Genomic DNA, 19,519 nt, shown 5'->3' with positions numbered 1-19,519 from the left:
CCCACCTCACATTTCCCCTCACCTTTCTCTCTGGCTTCAGTCCAAAAATGTAATAGAGTGGAATAAACTAATACAACCATAACACAGAACAAGCAGATGAAGAAAATTAAGTGAAGCAATTCTGATATCAAAAGCTAAAGTGAGAACAGTAAAACTAACAGGAAATAAACAGAGTGCAATCTTGGCCAGTGAAGGAGGTATGTGGGGTGTGTTATAAAACGTGTTTTACAAATCTCATTTTAAAAATGGTAAATATTACACTGCTTTTTACAGGATTTGCCATGTAGAAAGATAAATCTTTGATTGTGGCATGCATTTCAAGCATTTCTTCTTGTTTCATTTCAGTTAAATGCCTATCAGTAAAATGCCCTTTGGCTTAGAATATATTCTCTCTGATACTCCTTAAAACCAAAAAGTGCTGAGAACGCTCAAATATGGGGAAGCAGAGCAAGCGGTACATTTAACCATAGCACACATAAATCAAAAATCTTAAAAATATTTGGTTTCTTACTGTTTTCTAGGTTTTGTACATTTCCTTGTAAAATTCTGTTGTTGGTCTGACTTTATTCTCTAGAAATTTATTCTTAGAGCTGATGTCTTTAAGAAGTATATGCCAGAGAAATATATTCCTTCAGGTCTCAAACTCAGCAAGTAACATCATAAAACTTCACCTTTGCCTTGAACTCTGTAATACGTGGAGATGAATGCTCTGAATGTACTAAAAAACCGGTTTCCCAACGTGAACATTGCAAAATGACACAGGAGCTTTTTAATTAAAAATTTACTCTTCATTTCAAATAACTTAGATTCCATGTATTTTGGCCATTACTTACACTTCTTTTCCTTCTTCCATTTTACCACATAATCAACATCCTATAAGAAGCAACATACTTCTTTCTAAAAATAAACAAAATTCACTTCTGAACTGAGGATATGACAGATGGTACATAACAGAAGCATGTTGCAAAAGTCTGTAAATAAGGTATTTTCCTTCACAAGCATTTCTCACCCAAAAGCTCCACCCACATGGCTCATTAATTTTAGTTCTCTTTCCAAAGAGGTATTCGATTAACAGCAGAACTGATTTAATGGGTCACAGACACACCACCACAATTCAGTTTTCTGTCACATTAACATCTTGCCCAGGTAGGTCCCACGCCTACAAGGTCCTAAAAGAATGTCTTCAGAAGTGTTTAATATACTTGCAGCCTATGTCAGTAATAAGCGTACATTTCTGTCCACTTGCTGGTTTGTGGCTGTCAAGCAGAGACTTGTGAGATGGGTAGCTAATACCCATCCCATACAACTTCCCAAACTAGAACAGTTTGAAACGTCTATTCTCCATGCTGAACAAACCCATCTCTCTCAGCCTGTCTTCTTAGGAGAGGTACTCCAGCCCCCTAATCATCTTCGTGGACCTCCTCTGGACTCGTTTAAGCAGTCAAAAGCACTTAAAACAATAGAATCATAGAATAGTTAGGGTTGGAAAGGACCTTAAGATCATCTAGTTCCAACCCCCCTGCCATGAGCAGGGGCACCACACACTAAACAATGTCGCCCAAGGCTCTGTCCAACCTGGCCTTGAACACCTCCAGGGTTGGAGCATTCACAACTTCCTTGGGCAACCTATTCCAGTGCCTCACCACCCTCACTGTAAAGAACTTCTTTCTTTTATCTAATCTAAACTTCCCCTGTTTAAGTTTAAAGCCATTGCCCCTTGTCCTACCACTACAGTCCCTAACGAAGAGTCCCTCCCCAGTGTTTATCTTTAAACACCCATGCCAAAATGGGCCAAAATGAGGGGAGAGAGGATTTTGGATAAAATAGTTCAAACTGAATGGACAGCATGAGAAACTTCCATTGTAAAGGCTCACAGATGAACTGCTGGAGCAGCTATGAAGCTGTATTGTGTAGTAAAATAAAGATTAGCTAGACTTATGCTGAGAGTAGACTATCTAATAAACCACATTAGATACTAAAGAAGAATCTCATTCAAGATGCTTTCTTTCAGGCCTGTATTCTGATTCTTACAATTAGGAACTCATTTCCCTTCAAAAAATCATCACACTCTGGGTTGTAGAGGACCTTTTCAAACGACACAGTTGGTCTCAGTGGTGTTCATAGTGGACATACACATACACACACACATCACAGATTGCTTCCGCACAATTGAAGTCAATGAGTGCTCCTGCAGCAGCCCAGCAGACATGCCAACTACTGAGCAGACACTAGGAATGAACCTCCTTGCCCCAAATACAGTACAAGAACAAAAAACAAACTGGCAAGCCCAGGGGTGAAGAACCCAAGACCGAACCAAGACCCTGCAAAGTCAGACCCTGACAGCTGAAGAGACACAAGGAGATGCATCTGCACCCCGTCCTGGTCCTGCTTAACGACATGCAGAATGAAACATCTGAAAAGCTGAAGAAACATTTTAATATTCTAATACTGACTCCCAGCTGTCTTCAATTAGCATTCCTCTGATTCAGATTAATAATTCCATGCCATCTTACCATCTTATACCAAGGGACAAAACCCCACAGTGTTCCTTGTAAAGAGCAAGCAAACCACAGTATTGATAAACAGTAAAAGTTTATTTTCCTTTTACAGATTAAGGAAACCAGTACAAAGGTACATGTTCCTGGTTCCTCAACTATTCAAGCAGTGTCAATATTAATAAAATAGGCAATTAATTTACACTGGAGCACCTGCTGTATCAAGTCAGAATAAAGTCTCAGCTATTTGCTTCTCAGATACTACCCACTCCAAAGCAGTTCCCTGTGAAACACCTCAGCATTCACATAGCCAGCTGCATCAACAAGCAGAATTTGGTGGAATTCATCTGTGCGAATATTTCACTTGCTGTGACAGATCAAGAAGGTTAGACAAGACAAGAATGGGCATCAAGCGATGGAGAAAGGACGCTGCAAATGCTGCTGTTGATTGTTACTCAAGCTTGCTCAGAAAAGATGAATGGTGGGAGCATTCTGACTTCAGGGCTTCTTTAGTTTTGATTTCTCTCATTGTTTTTTTGTTTTGAAAACATTCACACACTCACAACAGGCTAGGAAGTGCAGCTAAACTGATCTAGAAAAACGGCAAGGACAGGGCACTAACATCAGGTATTTCAGGCGAAGTTAGCAACAGAAAAAACTCTAAAAATACGGCTTTCTCCACTAGGGTTGTATGGCAGGATGATATTCTCACTATGCAAGAATGAATATGTGTGTGTGTGCGTATACATGTTTTCATGTGTTTGTGTATTTATTTTATATATATATACACACACACACACACATATATACACTTTCTTCTAATAACTGAAAACATAGCCCTCAATAGAACTAAGTGATCAACAAGCTATCAAAATGCCCCAGAGAACAAATCAGGATTCAGTTTGAGTCACAAGTCCATTGACTTGCTCATTGGATAAAGCAAACAAAGAACTATCATGGTTACTTGGTTGTATTTTTCTGTCCATGTAATTCACCTGTTAAATTTGCACATTACCCTTCTCAATGTCTGTAAATAGCGCAGGAAGGAAGATTATCAACTAAATATGCTTTTGGTTTGGTTTTGGTTTGTTTTTAATTTAGAGAACAGCAAACAAGAGAAGCAGACATGTTCCTTCTTCCTTCTCCTCCACTGCTACTACCCCCACAGGCTTGCTAACAGTATTAAAACCCTAATGGGATCTGTGTTTACAAGATTTTCTTATACCTCTTATTTCCTCAACTAGAGTTACACAACTATCTGGATCCCATAACCATTTTGCAGCAGTGAAATTACACTGAGAGTATTGTCACAGGGTAGAAAACGCAGAGACATATAAGATGCCATTGAAAGCAAAAAGAAGAACTGGGGAGAGACCTACAGCAGCCCTGAGCCACAGAATGACATTTTTATGTAAAAACAGTTGAGAAGATGAATAAGCAACAGAACTTTTTCATTAGTGTTTACTGGATAAGACTGATGAGATTCATAGCCAAAACCCATTAAAAATACAAATCCCAGATGGGCAGATTACAGTCCAGAACTGGAAATCTCACGCTTAACTGACAAACTGCAACAACTATTACTACAGAAATTCTGTTACAGCCATCACAATAACATTTTAAGAACAGCTGGCGTTTTTAAATCCAATGCGAAAAAGGTTTATTTTATCACAGGAGGGTGTCCAATTCATCCCCAAAGTCTCCACCACCTGCAGCAAAAGCCGTAGCACAGAGTCAAATTTCAGCTCAATGTGGTTTCTGAAAATTGCTTAACACACATCACAAACAGCTCATGCATGGCAAGCCAAAATATTTCACGGCTCAAACTCTCTTTTTGTTGCTGTATTTACATTTCTCTTCAAAACAAGGTAAGTTATATTATTTGGCTGACTGTATACTCATATCTCCCAACCTTGTGACTTCTGACTCCAAGATTAAGACATTTTAGGAAGCAGGAATTAGTTTCTTCTATAAGGCAGACCTTAAAATACATCAAAATATATATAAAAAACCCCAAACAAACAAAAAACCCCAAACAAACTCATTTTTTATTCGCACTTAAGCCCTCTAGATTTGCAGAATACAATACTAAATTCCGGATCTGGAGTAGATGAGTTGTTCAGGTTTTTTAGTTTTCAGGTGTTGGTAATACCAAACCTGTTCAGGCTGACGTTCCCCTTCTGGTCATCTGAATATTGATAAAAACCCAACCAAGCAACCAAACAAAACCCCCACATTTCTGACAAACCCATTTCATGATGGTTTTCTACACTCACTCTCTGCATGTGTACAAAGCTAAAAAAACAACAACCCCAAAACCCACAGCCAAAAACCAGCTGACTGCTCACCAGTAGAGAACTGGCATCACCATTGTGCTAAAGTCAAGCATAAGTGACTGTATCCCAAAGATTTTGTTAAAGAATCTGAGCACTTAATAGAGGAGGGTTCCCACATACTCAGCTCAACTCCTACTGTTTCAATAATAGACTGAGTTAAAAAGCACTTTATCTTATTATTTTTGAAGTTACAACTTTTAAATCATAAAGTGTTCCAGTATTACGCCAACTTCTGGTGACACTGCCTCAAGATTTCATAAGGCATGAAAAAGCCCTACAAAGAGAAAGCTGGTGAGGCTTTATAATGCTAAGCAATAATTGATCAGAGAACTAAAACTCTAAAGATGCATGATATGTGCATAAGATCCAAGAGTCCTAACCCACTAAGAGTTTAAAACAGAAAGAGTATGTCAAAAATCCCACAGTTTTTTTTCCCTACAGTAATTCAACATTTCTTCCTGTTAGCAAAAACCTTCTAACAGTAGCAAAACCTTCTACTGATTCAGAAAGGCTTTCTTTGAGATGCTCTGGTTCCCAGTGCCCCTTCTTTTAGAGCAAAAACAATGCTGAAACAAGTAAGCAGACAAAGATGAATAGTAGGGGTTCTTATGTTAGCCTGCACAGTGCATACTAATACATGCAGCATTTACTTTCCCTGAATTTCTAGAGATTTGTGGAGAAATGGTTCCATAGATATTGATACACATATCCATATGTATATACATAGATATACATATCTTCTCAATACACCTTCTTGGAACAGCTGCTTGCTTCTGCCCCTCCCAATTTCATTTGCAGTTTCCTGTGTCAGCAAGAGCACTTCAGAGGCAAAACATCTGACAGAATCCTCTCTTCAGACCAGCACGAGATGTTAATAAGAAAAATAACCACCCCTGTCGTGTTATTCCTCCTTTCAGCACTGGTAAACGTGACTAAAGAGTTTCAATGTGCCCAGCAAATTTTAATTGCCAAGCAGATAACCTGCTGTGTAATCATCCCTCAAAGGCCCTCTTGCAATTAGTAGACAGAGGAAGAGCAAGGCACCTGAAAATTTTTTCTGCTGGCTGAAGCACAGACTTCCCTTCTTTCCTTACAAACTTGTCTTCCTTATGTCCTTCAAGCATCATAGCTACAGTACTCTTACTATATCAGAAACCAGATCTCTAGGGAAAAATAAACCAACCAACAAACCAACACCTGAATCAAGTCTTCAGAAGTTCACACAAGGCAAAGGTGGAAAGCTACAAGTTATATTTTGTAACCAAAAAGATGTTTGATGGGGGAGGGGATGGACATAAAGATAAAACCAAAATCCCTTATTTGGTTTCATGACTCCAGGACAGAAACACCAGCATATTATCACTAAACTCGAATTCCTAAGATCCTAGTTGTTCTGCTTCACTGTCCACATCAGATTTTGTTGCAAATGCATACAGTGTACCTACAGAAAACGTTCACTCTGCAAATGTCAGAACCTCTCAAACACAAGTCTAATTCACATCAGCAAAGTGTATTTTCCATTTAAGTCTATTGCTTCTCATATGCAATAACTGTGAAAAATCTTCTGCACCGGGATGTGCTGATGAAACTGGAGTATTTGATGTTATGTTGATATCTTATGCAAGATGAGATCTATTTGTCTCTTCATAAGCTCTGCATCTCAAGAGCAAAATGTCAGTAATATCTTTTCTCAACTCTCACCCACTCTAACATGATTGAGATCCCGAAACTGCAATACCAGCATTAGGCAGGCAATGCAGCATTCACATCTAAACAGCCTCATCTGGAAATTCAGACAAGAAAATCCTCAATCCATACACCCTTCCATTTGCCTCCCTAAAACCAGAATTTGTATCAAAAAAAGAGCAGCCTGGGCAAGCAACTGACAGCTGTTGGAAATCCTAAAATGAACAGCAGATTTTTGTAAAGCAAGACAGACAGTGCTACAAAACACTGTATTCATGCCAGTGCTGGCCAAGGTTTCATGTCAAATTGGGCATTCAGAATAACTCTACAGCTGATGAAGCAGATCAGCTTCAGGCAAGTAATTTCCCCTGCACTGTTACTCCTTACTCTCTCACCCCACGCAGAAAGCATACTGAATAACTGAGATTGTGCATTCAGAGCACAGACATGAAACAGCTCCTGTTTCCTGAAAGCAGGGCTCAGCACTACCAGTTATCCCCACCTCTGCTCCATGCAAGGTCTTTTAAAAACTCAGAATTCAAAATCATCTCCATTGGCCTACAGCAGAAAAACAAGCTACAAAGACCAACCAGATATTTTTCTGAATGTAGACAATGGAACAGAAACACAAATCAAAAGATCAGACTGCATCACAGCTGAGGAGCAATCTCTATCAAGAAGTATTGGTATGTTTTCAGACACTGAAAGGAAGTCATACAAAACCATGCAACCTCAACTATTTAATGTGCTGCTCTCTACCATTAGCATCCATCTTTAAGCATTACATGCAAAATTAATCTCTAACCAGCTTTTTTCCTGTGTCTAAATCCCAGAGCAGCATCACTTGGCCTCCAAACACATGCACTGGCAAACACTGAAGAGCTGCATTGCTGATTATACCAGAATGAGATCAGGCCAATTTTGTTGGTGCTGATGGGAAAGTTATTGTCTGAAAAGGATAGATTAAGAATGAAGCACTCTCACCCCTAGGGTGAAAAAAAAAAATAATTAAACATCTGTTAGGAACTAAAAGAAGTACCACCTCTAGATATCACCAACAGGAAAATCTGTTTCATAGACAGGAGTCATATAAGAAGTTAAGATATCTAAATGCTTTTGAAAATAATCCTACCTGACTCCTCTTTTTATCTCCTCTGGTTTTGTAAAAACCTCCCAAGTCTAACCCCAGGTCTATGGCTTTATGGAAGATAAACTGGGAACTGCGGTTGTTTAGTCTGGAGAAGAGAAAGCTCAGGGGAAACCGGAGGGGACCTTATCACTCTCTACAACTACCTGAAAGGAGGATGGGATGAGGAGGTGGCTGATCTCTTCTCCCAGGTAACAAGTGACAGGACAAGAGGAAACTGTCTCAAGGTGCACCAGGGGAGGTTTAGACTGGATATTAGGAACAATTCCTTCCCCAAAGGGTGGTCAGGCATTGGAACAGGCTGCCCAGGGCAGTGGTGGAGTCACCATCCCTGAAAGTATTCAAAAACACGTAGACGAGGCCCTTAGTGACATGGTTTAGTGGTGGACTTGGCAGTCCTGGGGTAACAGTTGGACTTGATGATCTTAAAGATCTTTTCCAACCTAGTTGATTCTGTGATTCTATGATTCGGAATTATCCTCAATTTCCCTCACATCACCTATAGAGAAAACAAAAGGGGAGAAACAAAACCGGGTACCAAGGAATATATGAAGCAAGCAGGCAGCTACAGAATTTTTACAAAGGAGGAATTAATTACAAGCATGTGTATCATGCACCTGTTGCTCATGACTAGCCAGGAAAAACTAACTCCCTGTCCTTGAGAAGGATAAGCAGCTTAGCTGACCCCATGCACTACTTCTTTAAATGAAATCAAGTAGTCTATGAAAACTTCCAAAGGCATTCTGGGTCAAATACAATAACTTCTCTGTGTCAGACCACATTCTCTTCAAGCCATGCATGAAAGTTACATGCAAGTGTAATTTACCACTATTTTCACCTGGAGTTCCAGTAAACAAATTTGCAGCTGCATTTCTCTATTTCTCCCATGTCAAAACTGACTGACCTAAATATGAGGTAGGAAACGGAATAATATGCAGCAGGAACTGCAAACAGCTCAAGAGAATCACTAAATAATGGTTTATAGATTTCACAAAGGTACTATATTCTCTGAAAAAGCTGTAATTTCATTTGTACACATGTTAATTTCATACTAACCCACCAGCAAGACTACCATGAAACTTAAATTGCAAATACCTACCTGTAATTTTTACACCATCTTAGGCACTCAAGCCATCACCAAGCTATTCAAATAGACTCTAACATGGATTAACAAGGATGCGTATTGGTACACTCTCCACAGGATGAAGACAGATGCAAATCAACCAGGTAAGAATTCCAGTATAGAGATATTAAAAGAAAAGAAAAAGATTAAATGTAAGCCTTGAGAATCACAATTTGTGTACACAAATTCAGGCAAACATGAGTATCTATTGAGAACAGTAAAACTGAAATCCTATAAAGACCAGAAACAAGACATGGACAGATTCCACAAGGTCATACAATCCTCAGTACTCACAGGTTCACCAAGCTTTTCTGTACTTAAGGGAATAATCATGTCACATACATTGACAAGATGCCAGTAAGAACGGCTCAGCTGCACGTAGGCATTGTTTTAATGAATATACCTAAAAAAAGAATCCAGATGGTAACTGGACTACATTCACCTTAAGGCTGCCTCACTTCTTTAGTTCTGTCTGGAGAGACATGCTCAAAGCTGCATCTTTAAGAGCTCTCAAGTCTAATGAACAAAAAAGCTGCAATTAACAGTTTCTGCTAGTTTATCTGGAAAAACAATAAAACAAAAATCCACACCAACTTGATTTTAAAACACTGACATTTTCATTTTCAGACCTCCACCAATGAATTACTCATGTTTACCAGTACTTCTTGATGGCAAAGACGGCAAAATCATCTGCTTAAAGTTTTCATCTCTCTGAACAGAGGAGGAAGCCAGAATTGGTGGCCCAGGTGTTCACCTGCCCACTGCTTCAACGAGTTGCCTCTTAAGTGTCCTAGCCTTGGAGGAGAAAGTACAGCTGGATGCCTTCCAGTAAAGACTCTCACTGCTTGTGGACCACTTCTGGGTAATAATCTTTTATCACACTACCTATTTATCTTAGTAAAACAGATGGACTTCTTTTTTTGTGTTCGTTTGGGTCTCTGACCTCCCTCTTTTTCATTTTCTGAAGTCTATTCTCCCCTTCAGCATCCAGCTTTTCTCCCACGAAGGGACAGGATTTCTTCTGAGGATGGATTTTTTTCTTTCACCCTTCATTTTATCCATTTATGCTTTCCCTTTCTTCTATATGCCAATCTTTATCCCATATGAAAAAGGAGCTTGAAAGCTCTACTATATGTTTCGCAGCCACAAACTAAACCTAGCAGACAAAAGAAAGCCATAAAAGTCAGAGACATCAAGAAATAACACTGAGGTCCTGCTACTTGCAGCAGCTGAATGAGGATGTTAAGAATTTGTTTAAAAGACACTACACTCCTGCAGCCTTTTCAGGATTCCCTTTCTGTAGAAAAGGAATGTCTTAACTTCCAATTTTTTTTCAGTGCTAACCACACACCAGCAGAGATTTAGGTAAATACAAAAAAATCAACACAGAGATTTTCCAGTTCTATACATCTTAAACGTGTTCAGCTTTCTCCTAATTGATACTGGTAAAACCTGACATTTTCTTCTTTCTTAAGATTTTTGTTGCAGCGATCTAGAAACACTAATAATGATTCACAACAGAAACAATATTTTATTAAAACCAGATACTTTTTTACAGCATTTCTCAAAATATACATTACCAGAAGATTTTAAGTAATAGGTACATTATAGCCTGACGGAGCTCCTTTGTTTCATTCTTTTCAAAGACAGTATGTTTCCAGCTGCATGAAAGCAAACAGACGAACTAAAAATAATCAAAACAGCAGTTTCCACAAGCCTTGCCCTTAACATTTAAAGCACCATCAAGAAATGTGCTCAAAGACATAATTTTCTGTATTTTCAGTTAAAAATGCTACCCACTGATCCACCGCCATTCTACAGGCAAAGAAACAAAGAAGAAAGGATGCATCGAACAACACGCAAATCAGAGGAAGTATGAGAATCTTCTGGCTGGTAACTCCACACATTGCTTGAGACTACACAGATTCAGAGGACGTAACTTAGAAATGTGTGATGTGGTATTTTGAAATTAGAACCAGCATTTTAAATATTTTGCATATTGTGTATCACTGTTGTTTAAGAAAAAAATAGTGTTTCAGCTTGTTGATACATATACGCTTCGAATTTTACATTTGGAGGGTTTGTAAGGGTGTCACAAAACAGGAGGAGAGAGGAAAGACATTAATACAGATAAAATGCATTAAAATAAAGTTGGAAAAATAACTTCTAGCTATGAGACTATTTTAAATTACTCTTACAATGGCTTTACGGTCCCACAGTTAGAGAGATGGCAGAAAAAAGTTGGTGGTCTAAAAAAAGCAATGAAATCTTAAAGACAATCTTGCACTTAAAGAGCTAAAGACTAAATTGGTTTTGACTCTTTGGAAATGTTACTTAAAAATATAAAAATAAACAAACAGATTCCCCAAATTAATTATAGATAGTCTAAATAGCTGAATATTTACTCCAGAAGTTCATTAAAGTATGTAAAACAACTTTTGAAGCCATATAGTCCCTTCTTCCTCTGGAACACAGTACTGTATAGTAACTACAACACCAGACACAAGAGGAGATAGTCTGTGCTCCCAGTTTTATAACTGGCAGAAGAGACGCTGTTAAACCACTGATGTCCATTTCTGTACATTATTTAAAAAAACCTAGACACCATAACCAAGCAGTCTCATAAACTGGGCTACACAAAAAGCAGGTTTCTTAGTTACCCTACCAAAAACCAAAAAAATCCATCTGAGTACTTAAGCCATCTCTAATCCTCCACCAACTTTTCATAGTGACTGAAATCACTGAAGTTACATTTGCTTACAAATGAACTTCATTATAATTATTACACAAACACTGCAAAAACAGACATCGATTAGAGTACGTAGTACACCAGAGAGGAAAAAAAGGGCCTGGCCACAAGTCAACATGTAAGGTTTACTTCCACAATTCTTACGCACAGTAACTTCTACTTTGGGTAGACTACGTTTGAAAACAGCTATTCCTAGCTTTAGTCAAATTCACTTTTCACTACTTCTTTTCTCACTAAAGCCACAATAAATATAGGGTGTACAAAAGGTGCTGTTTTCCTGCATATAGGTTATACTATGGCTTTGTTGCTCTTCCTCAAACTGAACTGGAACTCTAAAGTTGTAAGCTTGCATATTAAACCACATTTAACGAATGGCTGTTCAAACACACAGATCATGCCATGATATTAGGACTAGAAACAACACCAAAAGAAAGCAAGAGGAGCATGAAACAGACAACAACCCAATGTAATTCATGAAGCTAGGTGGACACCTCCACCTACTGAACAAGCCTGCCAGCTTCTTGAACCTTCCCATCACTTCCTGAACTCAGCAAGTCGCAATAAAATCTCTGCTGGTCAACTGAAGAGTCACAAAGATTCACCCATGTTGTAGGACATCAGCAAAAAGCAGACCCAGAAAATGCAGGTTCTAAAATGGAGTAATCTGCCTAGAAATGAAGATGCACCTTGAGAGTAACTAAGCACTAATTTTAAATCTCTCAGGGTTTTCATCAGGGCAGGAATTTCATCTTCTCCTACATATTGTATAATGTATCATAAATAAATAACTAAATTTGGTCTCTTTTGCCTTTATCAGCAACATTCCAGAAACTGCAGAAATTCTTTTTTCCAGTTTCATTTCCCTCTGCTTCACTGATGGGTGACCCCAGGTTTGTGGAGAGGGCACAGCTCAAAACACAAGGCTTTCTCTGGTGGCTGTAAGACACACAAAATTAGTCTCCTGCTTTATTTCCTGCTTACAGCACCAGATCATATAGGTATTCAAACACATCAATTTAGGGGGGGGGAAAAATCAACTTTTGGTGCTAGCATTCAAAGAAGTGACCTAAGCAGTACGTCCAAGCATGAAAAAAAGCCAAACTTAAGCATGAAAATAAAAAGCTGGTTTGACATGTGTTATTCTGAGTAAAATGCTCAACGATCAAAACACATTTGCATTTCACTGTAGGTTTTTACCCAGATAACCAGACACTTCAAACCTGAAGTGTAGCTTGAGAGAAATCCTGAGATGTTTTGTCTTTGCTTTGTTTTTACCTCAGGACAGACCTAATTACCTACAGGTAAAAAAATATATACATAAAAATACACTTAAATTCCACTTTTTAGCAATGAAGAACAGGTCGAGGAAGAAATAAAAAGAAAAGAGGGAGATAAAGAAAGGAATAGAAAACAAAGGAAGAGCATCATCTGGAGTCTAGAATCAAACCTGAATCTTTATCCTTGCTTCCCCAGAAGTAAACATGCCATAGAAAATAACCCCTGCATCTTTGGTCAGCCTGAAATTCAAACTGAGCATCTGTGATCTCTGGTCATTCAGCAACACAGAGATCTATCTCCTCAAGGTAAAAGGAAAGAGAAAACATAAAAAGAAAAATCCACGGAAGCCAAGAAGAAAGAGGAGACAGGAGAAAATGAGACATTTGCAAAGATGAGACTTCAAAATAGAATGTGCAAGAGTTCTTGTGAGGGGACGAGAAGCTTATCTGAAGGAAAAGGCCAGAAGACCACAAGAGAGTTAAAACTGTACTGGTCACTTAAAATCTCAGCAGTAAAAAAGCACCTTTCCATGATAGCTTCTTCACATGGTTTTTCCGGTACCCATTTCTGAAGAGAGGGGTACACACATCCAATTATCTCAGAAAGGCACAGGAAAATGCAAACGAAGAGACAAATGTGGGAGAGTCATTCAACTTGTCATTCTTCCAAAAGACAAAGGTATTACTGCATTGTGAAACTATCTTTTTTGTTTAGCAGAAACTTCTAGACAGCTTCAAAATCTCCATCCTGGCTCTGAAGCAGTGTATTTCATTATGCCAATCAGCCTTGCTAAATGACTGTCTCTAGAGCTCCTCTGTGGTGTCTTCCATTCTAATGAATCAATGTCCCCTTTGCACTTTGTATTACAACCCAGCAAGTCCCCTTCTCAACTTGAACTTTTGCTTCTGTTACACAGCAAGTCAACATTACCAGCCACTAGAGAACAGAGTACAAAAATAGGTGAAATTCATTTACTAGCAAGAGAAAATATAGAGAAACCTATCTTCTTCTAGCAGCTAAGCCTTCATTTTCACATTACCTTTACTCTTTGGACACCTGATCTCTGCTTATTTCATAAGCATTTGCGATATCTTCCCACCAACATTTGTATTTTTAACATTCTGTCACTTCTATAAAGAAACTCATTAGGGAGCTATACTTTTGCTCAACAGTTACTGGTTTGGGGTTTTAATGTTATTAGTGAACTTGGATATAACAGATATATTTGAGCTAAACCATATTTTTCATGTATTGCACTAAATTAAAAAGAATCGTAACAAACAACATAGAAGCATAATCTCCCTCTTGATACCAGAGGCAGAAATAAAGTAGGAAAAAAACCAACAACCAGTTGTAACATTATAATACACCGTAATGGTAACTAAACAGCGGCGAACTACAGAGTGTTCATTTCGAAGTTCTCCACTCGAGGAGTGGGCACGCTTTGGATGGCAACAACTTTCTTCTCTGAAAAAAGCAAGAGTCTGAAGAGCACAGTGTGACTTCAAAAGAGACTACATGTTTCTCCTGCTGTGCTCTTGAGCAAGAGTTACCGGCAATCCTGAGGAAGAAAGACATGTTGCTCTCTAAGCCACTTACTCTTTGTCTGTATAAATTAATGAAAACCAGTCACTGTCATTTTACCAGTGTAGACACTGCTCAGACTTTGATCGGGTTGTCTCTCTAAACTGATCATATCCTCACCTCAGGCTCTGTGTATTCTCTGCCAATGACTCCCTCTCTACAGCTTCTACTTTTGAGGCACTGTGCCCAGAACTTAACATTATGGGCACTCCTAACAGTTTGGAAGAACATAAGCTGTCTGGGGCTGGATAATGGGAATCTTTTCTAGGAGATCACTGCCTGCTTTAGTTCTTAGTTAAGTTAGAGGGGATTTTGCAATACAGTACACAATGGCTCAAGCTTACAGTAGAGGAGAAAAATTAAGCCTTTTCACTAGCTGCCTATTGAAACCAGCTCCAACACCACTCATCAGCATACTTCCAGCAGAAGCTGGTGTGAATGAACAAATACAAACTGAGCAAAAATATTGTGATCATAGTATTTAGCAATCCTACAGTATTTATGGCAACTTCTGAAGTGTTTGGTAAACATTTGTGCTTCAGAAACTGTGAAATAGAAAGGACTAAGGGTGAGAAAGAGCTTAGAAGCTTTCAAGAAGTAACAAAGCCACAATGGGTTTAGTGAGGTAAGAGTAAATGTTCAAGTACACTCATTAAGACTTCTGTTACAAAAATCTTTATGTGAAGATAATTGGTAACAAAAACATTAGACTTACTTCAATTGCCAATGAAAAATACAACTGTTTTAAAAAGTGAGAAGGGAAATGAGAGGACCATAATGGCGCTCAGAACGGTTTCTGGGAGCACAAAGACTGTCCAGAAAAGCAAAGAAAAGGCAAGTGAGTGTATTTGTTGGTAGAAAGGTAGCAAATTGGTGGAATGTAGTTTGATATGGAAGAAAGTTTGCTGGAGTCACAAACCAACTCAGGGAACCAGACAGTTCTGAATACACTGCAAAGATACAGTTCTTCAAAACATCCATTCACCTTAACGTCAAAGCTGAATCCCCTGGCTGCCCAGCTGAAAGCTTCTAATCAATAGTGTGTACAGGCGATGGCCAAACTTCAGTTACAAGCAATATCTCATTCAAAATGAAAAAACACACAAGGGGTAAAAGCAAGCAAACATGGCAGTCTAATTAGAGAACAAGTCATTCAGAAAATAAACATTCAAAATTATGACAGGACTCTTGGTATTCCCAAAATTGACATGCTTTGTTTAAGTTTCCTCTGGGATGTCAGTATAGGTGAATCAGTGGAGATGGGAGCAGTTTCAAAAATCTAAGGGCTTCCGTACAGTGGACACAGTGCCTTCCTCCTTCACATTAGCAATTCAACATTCAAAGAGAAAACTCCTTTTTAGAAAGCAATATAAGAGGACTTTAGCATAGTGAAATTAAACAAGGGGAAAATCAACCACTTACATTCCTTTTTCTTACGTAATAACTCAAGATACATAGTTTTATAAAGAATTATATTCCAATTATGATATTGGAGAAACTCAGACATTTTTCTTCACCTTTGATAATTTCCCTAGCAAGTTGACAGGGTGACCAACAAACAAGTGAATAACTCAACTTTTTGCTGACCCTCTGCAGTGAATACTCCGCATATTTGCAACAAGCTACCCCAAGCCTTATTGTTAAATTTATAGTAAGCATAATCATAATATCAGAAATAACTAAGATAAAAAGTTGCAAAAAGTAAGAAAGCCGTAACTGGGAAGGCAGGAGAGGGTAGTTTGTTAGTTTAAGATAGCCAGCAGCACTTCCATCAGTCTCAGGGGGATTTCCTTGGAACTAATTAACAGAAAATTGGACGTTCAGAAGAACAAACTGAAAACAATTGAAGAAGCTAGAAATCCTTTCTATTACATAACTCATCTGGCTGATTCCAAATGAAAACACAGGCTGAGCTCCAAACTGGAGGAAAAGGCTAACAGAATATAGTTCCTCTTGTTTTCCCTTACCATTTAACACCAAAAAACACAGCGTCTAACCTCCTTTTTTGTTTGCATAGGCAACTACATCACAGGCCACCACAAACTGGTAAACTGGAAATAAAAACACACAGCTCAATTCAGAATGATCACATTTTGAAAGACTCACTACAACTGACAACCTCAGGAGCCAGCAAGTTCTCAATACAAGCTGTTCTTCTTATTACAAAAACATTGTCAAAAAGAGGTGTTAAAAATAATTAAATTGGTTCAAGAGTTCTGAAATCCAAGGACATTCCAGATGATGACAGATCCTTCATCAGACGAGACTTGCTGGCCACAAATGCACTGCATACAGTAAAGTCCCTGGAAGCGCTCCATGTTGGTAACACTGTATGTGACTTCTTAGAGTGGATAAATAATTATTTAGGCAGCAAATCCATGTCCACATACTTCTCCAAATAAGCCTGAGCACAGCCTGGGAATGCCAGCAAAGGCCTTAAAGCAGGCAACAGTATCCTTTCAGAATGCCTCCCTTGTTAAAATAAAACTTTCATGCAAAGGAATGAAGTCTCTCTATAGAAAAAGCCTAAGAAATATGAACCAAGTACAAGCACACTTGCCTATGTGTGTTTGCAGAACCTGGAACAGCAACAGCTCTATGTGGTGTAAATAATAACAATTATCACAACAATAATGTTAGCTATTATGTTTCTCATGTCAGGAAAGAGACTGAGGATTACAAATACACATGATCTGCTGAAGTGTTTTTTCATTTTAATGCAACAAGTAGATGACAGCAGAGACACAAATTGCGGCCTGCTTTTAATTTGGTCAAGAGAGCTAAAGGAACTAGGCCAAGGCCCAGAAAAACACACAATCATATACTGAACCAGCAAAGAACAGTTGGCTAAAATCATCACAAAGTTGAACAAAACCGAACACCTTTTCAAACATCAGTCATATGTAGGCTACGGACGTGTACATCCGTACAAACCACTTTCATACACGTCTGCCAAACTAGAGATGTCTTTATATTTGCAGCAGTATGTTTTCAAAACTTCGGCTCCTTTCCAGCAAGTTAACACACAACAAGATTTAAAGCAAAACATGGAGTTTATATGCTTTCCCTTGTGTCCAACGCATATCTCTACATCTCAGGATTCATCGCTTTAGAAAGCACAATGCCAACAGTGTTCCCTTTCCTTACACCAATAGTGTGTTCCATACTAAAACCCAATGTGTCCCAGCAGCAGGATCCAAGAGAGCTATCCAACTTGGACACTTCTCTCGCTCTCCCTTGTTTTGGGTTGGGTTTTTTTTCTTTTTTGAAGCTTCCATCCTACTCTCAACTCTAATCCTGACTAGTCAAGAGACAGGTGCTTACATACCTTGGACTAGGGACAGTTTCAAATGTATTACAGATCTAGAACTTAAGCTGCTCTGGAAAGCCTATGGTTAACGCAAAGTGTACTTTCTGGTCCTAATCCAGTGACAAGTGAACATTTGTCCGTAGCATAACATGGCTAGATTTCAGCACCATTCAATATAAATTGCATTCTCTGTTCATTTAGAGATCATTCAGAAGAAAATGAAGTTTTGCAGCTCCAGATGGGGAGATATTAATGAGGCAGGTGACGGTCACAAAGGCCAGCAATAACATGAAAAGCACTGACACTGGGTTGAAAGAAAAGAAAGGAGACAGAAGGAAGAATAGGAAAGGGCTTGTGTAATTTCTCTTAACTGTATGTCTGGGCTCTGCTTGTTATAAACACCACTTGAATTCTAGGGTCAAGATGCATCAGGATAAGAGAAAAATTTTGTTTCATTAAAAGAAAAAACAAAACAAAAAAAAAAACCAAACCAAATCAAGCAAAGAGTTAGTAGCTATATGATAATTATAAATAGTTCTAATTGCTTGTTATCTATTTTCCTGTCTGCTATCAAATTACTCTCCAAAAAAAATGGAAATACAACAACTCTTGAAGCTGACTGTAGTTTGCTGACTTTGTGACAGTCTTAAGGCTCCCTTGTCTACCACTGAAAAAACGAAGTTTGTTTATTTACTAGAAAGAAATGTACAGAAACTGGTGAGGAAATCAGACTGCTCTATACAATGATGGCTTACATGCCTCTACACGAGTCGTTTCATAGCAGTTCCAAAAATCCCTGTGAAACCTTACTGTATTTCCATCAAAGCCAGTGGGAACCTATATGTAGTTATTCCCAGTCAAGTCCGCAGTTTGTTTATATTGAACTGTTTTCAGGTTTCCAAGAGCAAGCCCACAGAATCTACTCAGAACTGCAGCACTACGATACTACAGAGTGCATGCAGGTGAAACCTCACCCAAGAGACAGCTGTGTCCTAAGATCCCCAGTAAACTTTCAGTTTCAGTGGGAAATGGTCGAAAATTATCCTGACAGTGATCCTACCCGTGACTTCTTCCCCTTTGCGGCTTTGCCACTTCTTCTGCAGATCTCTTCACCTACCACCACCACCCCCCCCTCCTTTGCCCCACAACTTCCACAAGTCCAAATTGCATCCCAACGAAAACGGGTGACCTCACCTTTCATTTTGACAGTGGGAGAATTGGGTCCTGCCGATTGCTTCCTCCATCCTCTCCAGTTCTGGCAAAGGCTTTCCGCCTCAGAGATAAAGGAACAAAGAGAGTCTTCTTCAAAGCGATCGGAGTCTTCAAATGAAAACCTCTCCCCGTCCTCCCACTCCGCAAACATGAGTTCCATCACATCCAACAGGCGACGCGGGGGAAAAGAAGAAAGACGGCAACAGCACTGCTCACTCCGAGCAGGTGGATGGGCTTGAGGGCTCTCGCAGTTCTTAAAACCCCAACTTCGATTCGATCCCCATACTGACAGAGCCAGCGCTATCTGAGGTGAGAGAAGCAGGAAATCAACTAACGGGAAGCTCGTAAAAGCCCCAGCGAGGAAAAAAAAAAAAAGAAAAAAAAAAGACAAAAAAAAGGAAAAAAACAAGTTCTTTAAAAAGTTAGAAAAAAATGTTTATGTCCACAAAATGTACTTGAGGCGCAAGGGGGTGGTCAGTCTACGGGAGCTGCCCTGGGCGGGACAGGTGCTTGCCGGGCACACGGAGGGGTGAAGGCTTCCGACGGCCCCGGCGCTGGAAGACAAGAGAGAGGACCGGTTTCCTTCTCCGGGACTGCCG

General features: G+C 39.1%; 1 protein-coding gene across 3 annotated transcripts in view; it reads right to left on the bottom strand.

Annotated features, from left to right (window-relative positions):
• The window catches only part of ZSWIM8 (zinc finger, SWIM-type containing 8), a 62,806-nt gene extending 43,726 nt beyond the window's left edge, over nt 1-19,080 (bottom strand). For 2 of the 3 annotated variants that reach the window (XM_010014115.1, XM_010014116.1), the window contains exons 1-3: nt 18,916-19,080; nt 18,822-18,856; nt 1,709-1,728 (exon numbers count right to left, since the gene is read on the bottom strand). In XM_010014115.1, coding sequence (XP_010012417.1) covers nt 1,709-1,728; nt 18,822-18,856; nt 18,916-19,080 — 220 coding nt within the window. Of the gene's footprint in view, nt 1-1,708; nt 1,729-18,821; nt 18,857-18,902 lie in introns of all 3 variants that reach the window. The other variant, XM_010014117.1, reaches the window with a different exon arrangement.
• Nucleotides 19,081-19,519: the final 439 nt, after the last annotated feature.

The sequence above is a fragment of the Nestor notabilis genome, unplaced genomic scaffold (genome assembly GCF_000696875.1).
Source record: "Nestor notabilis isolate BGI_N333 unplaced genomic scaffold, ASM69687v1 scaffold405, whole genome shotgun sequence".
NCBI lineage: Eukaryota > Metazoa > Chordata > Aves > Psittaciformes > Psittacidae > Nestor > Nestor notabilis.
The sequence above is the reverse complement of the archived record's forward strand: the minus strand, read 5'-3'. Positions and strand labels throughout refer to the sequence as shown.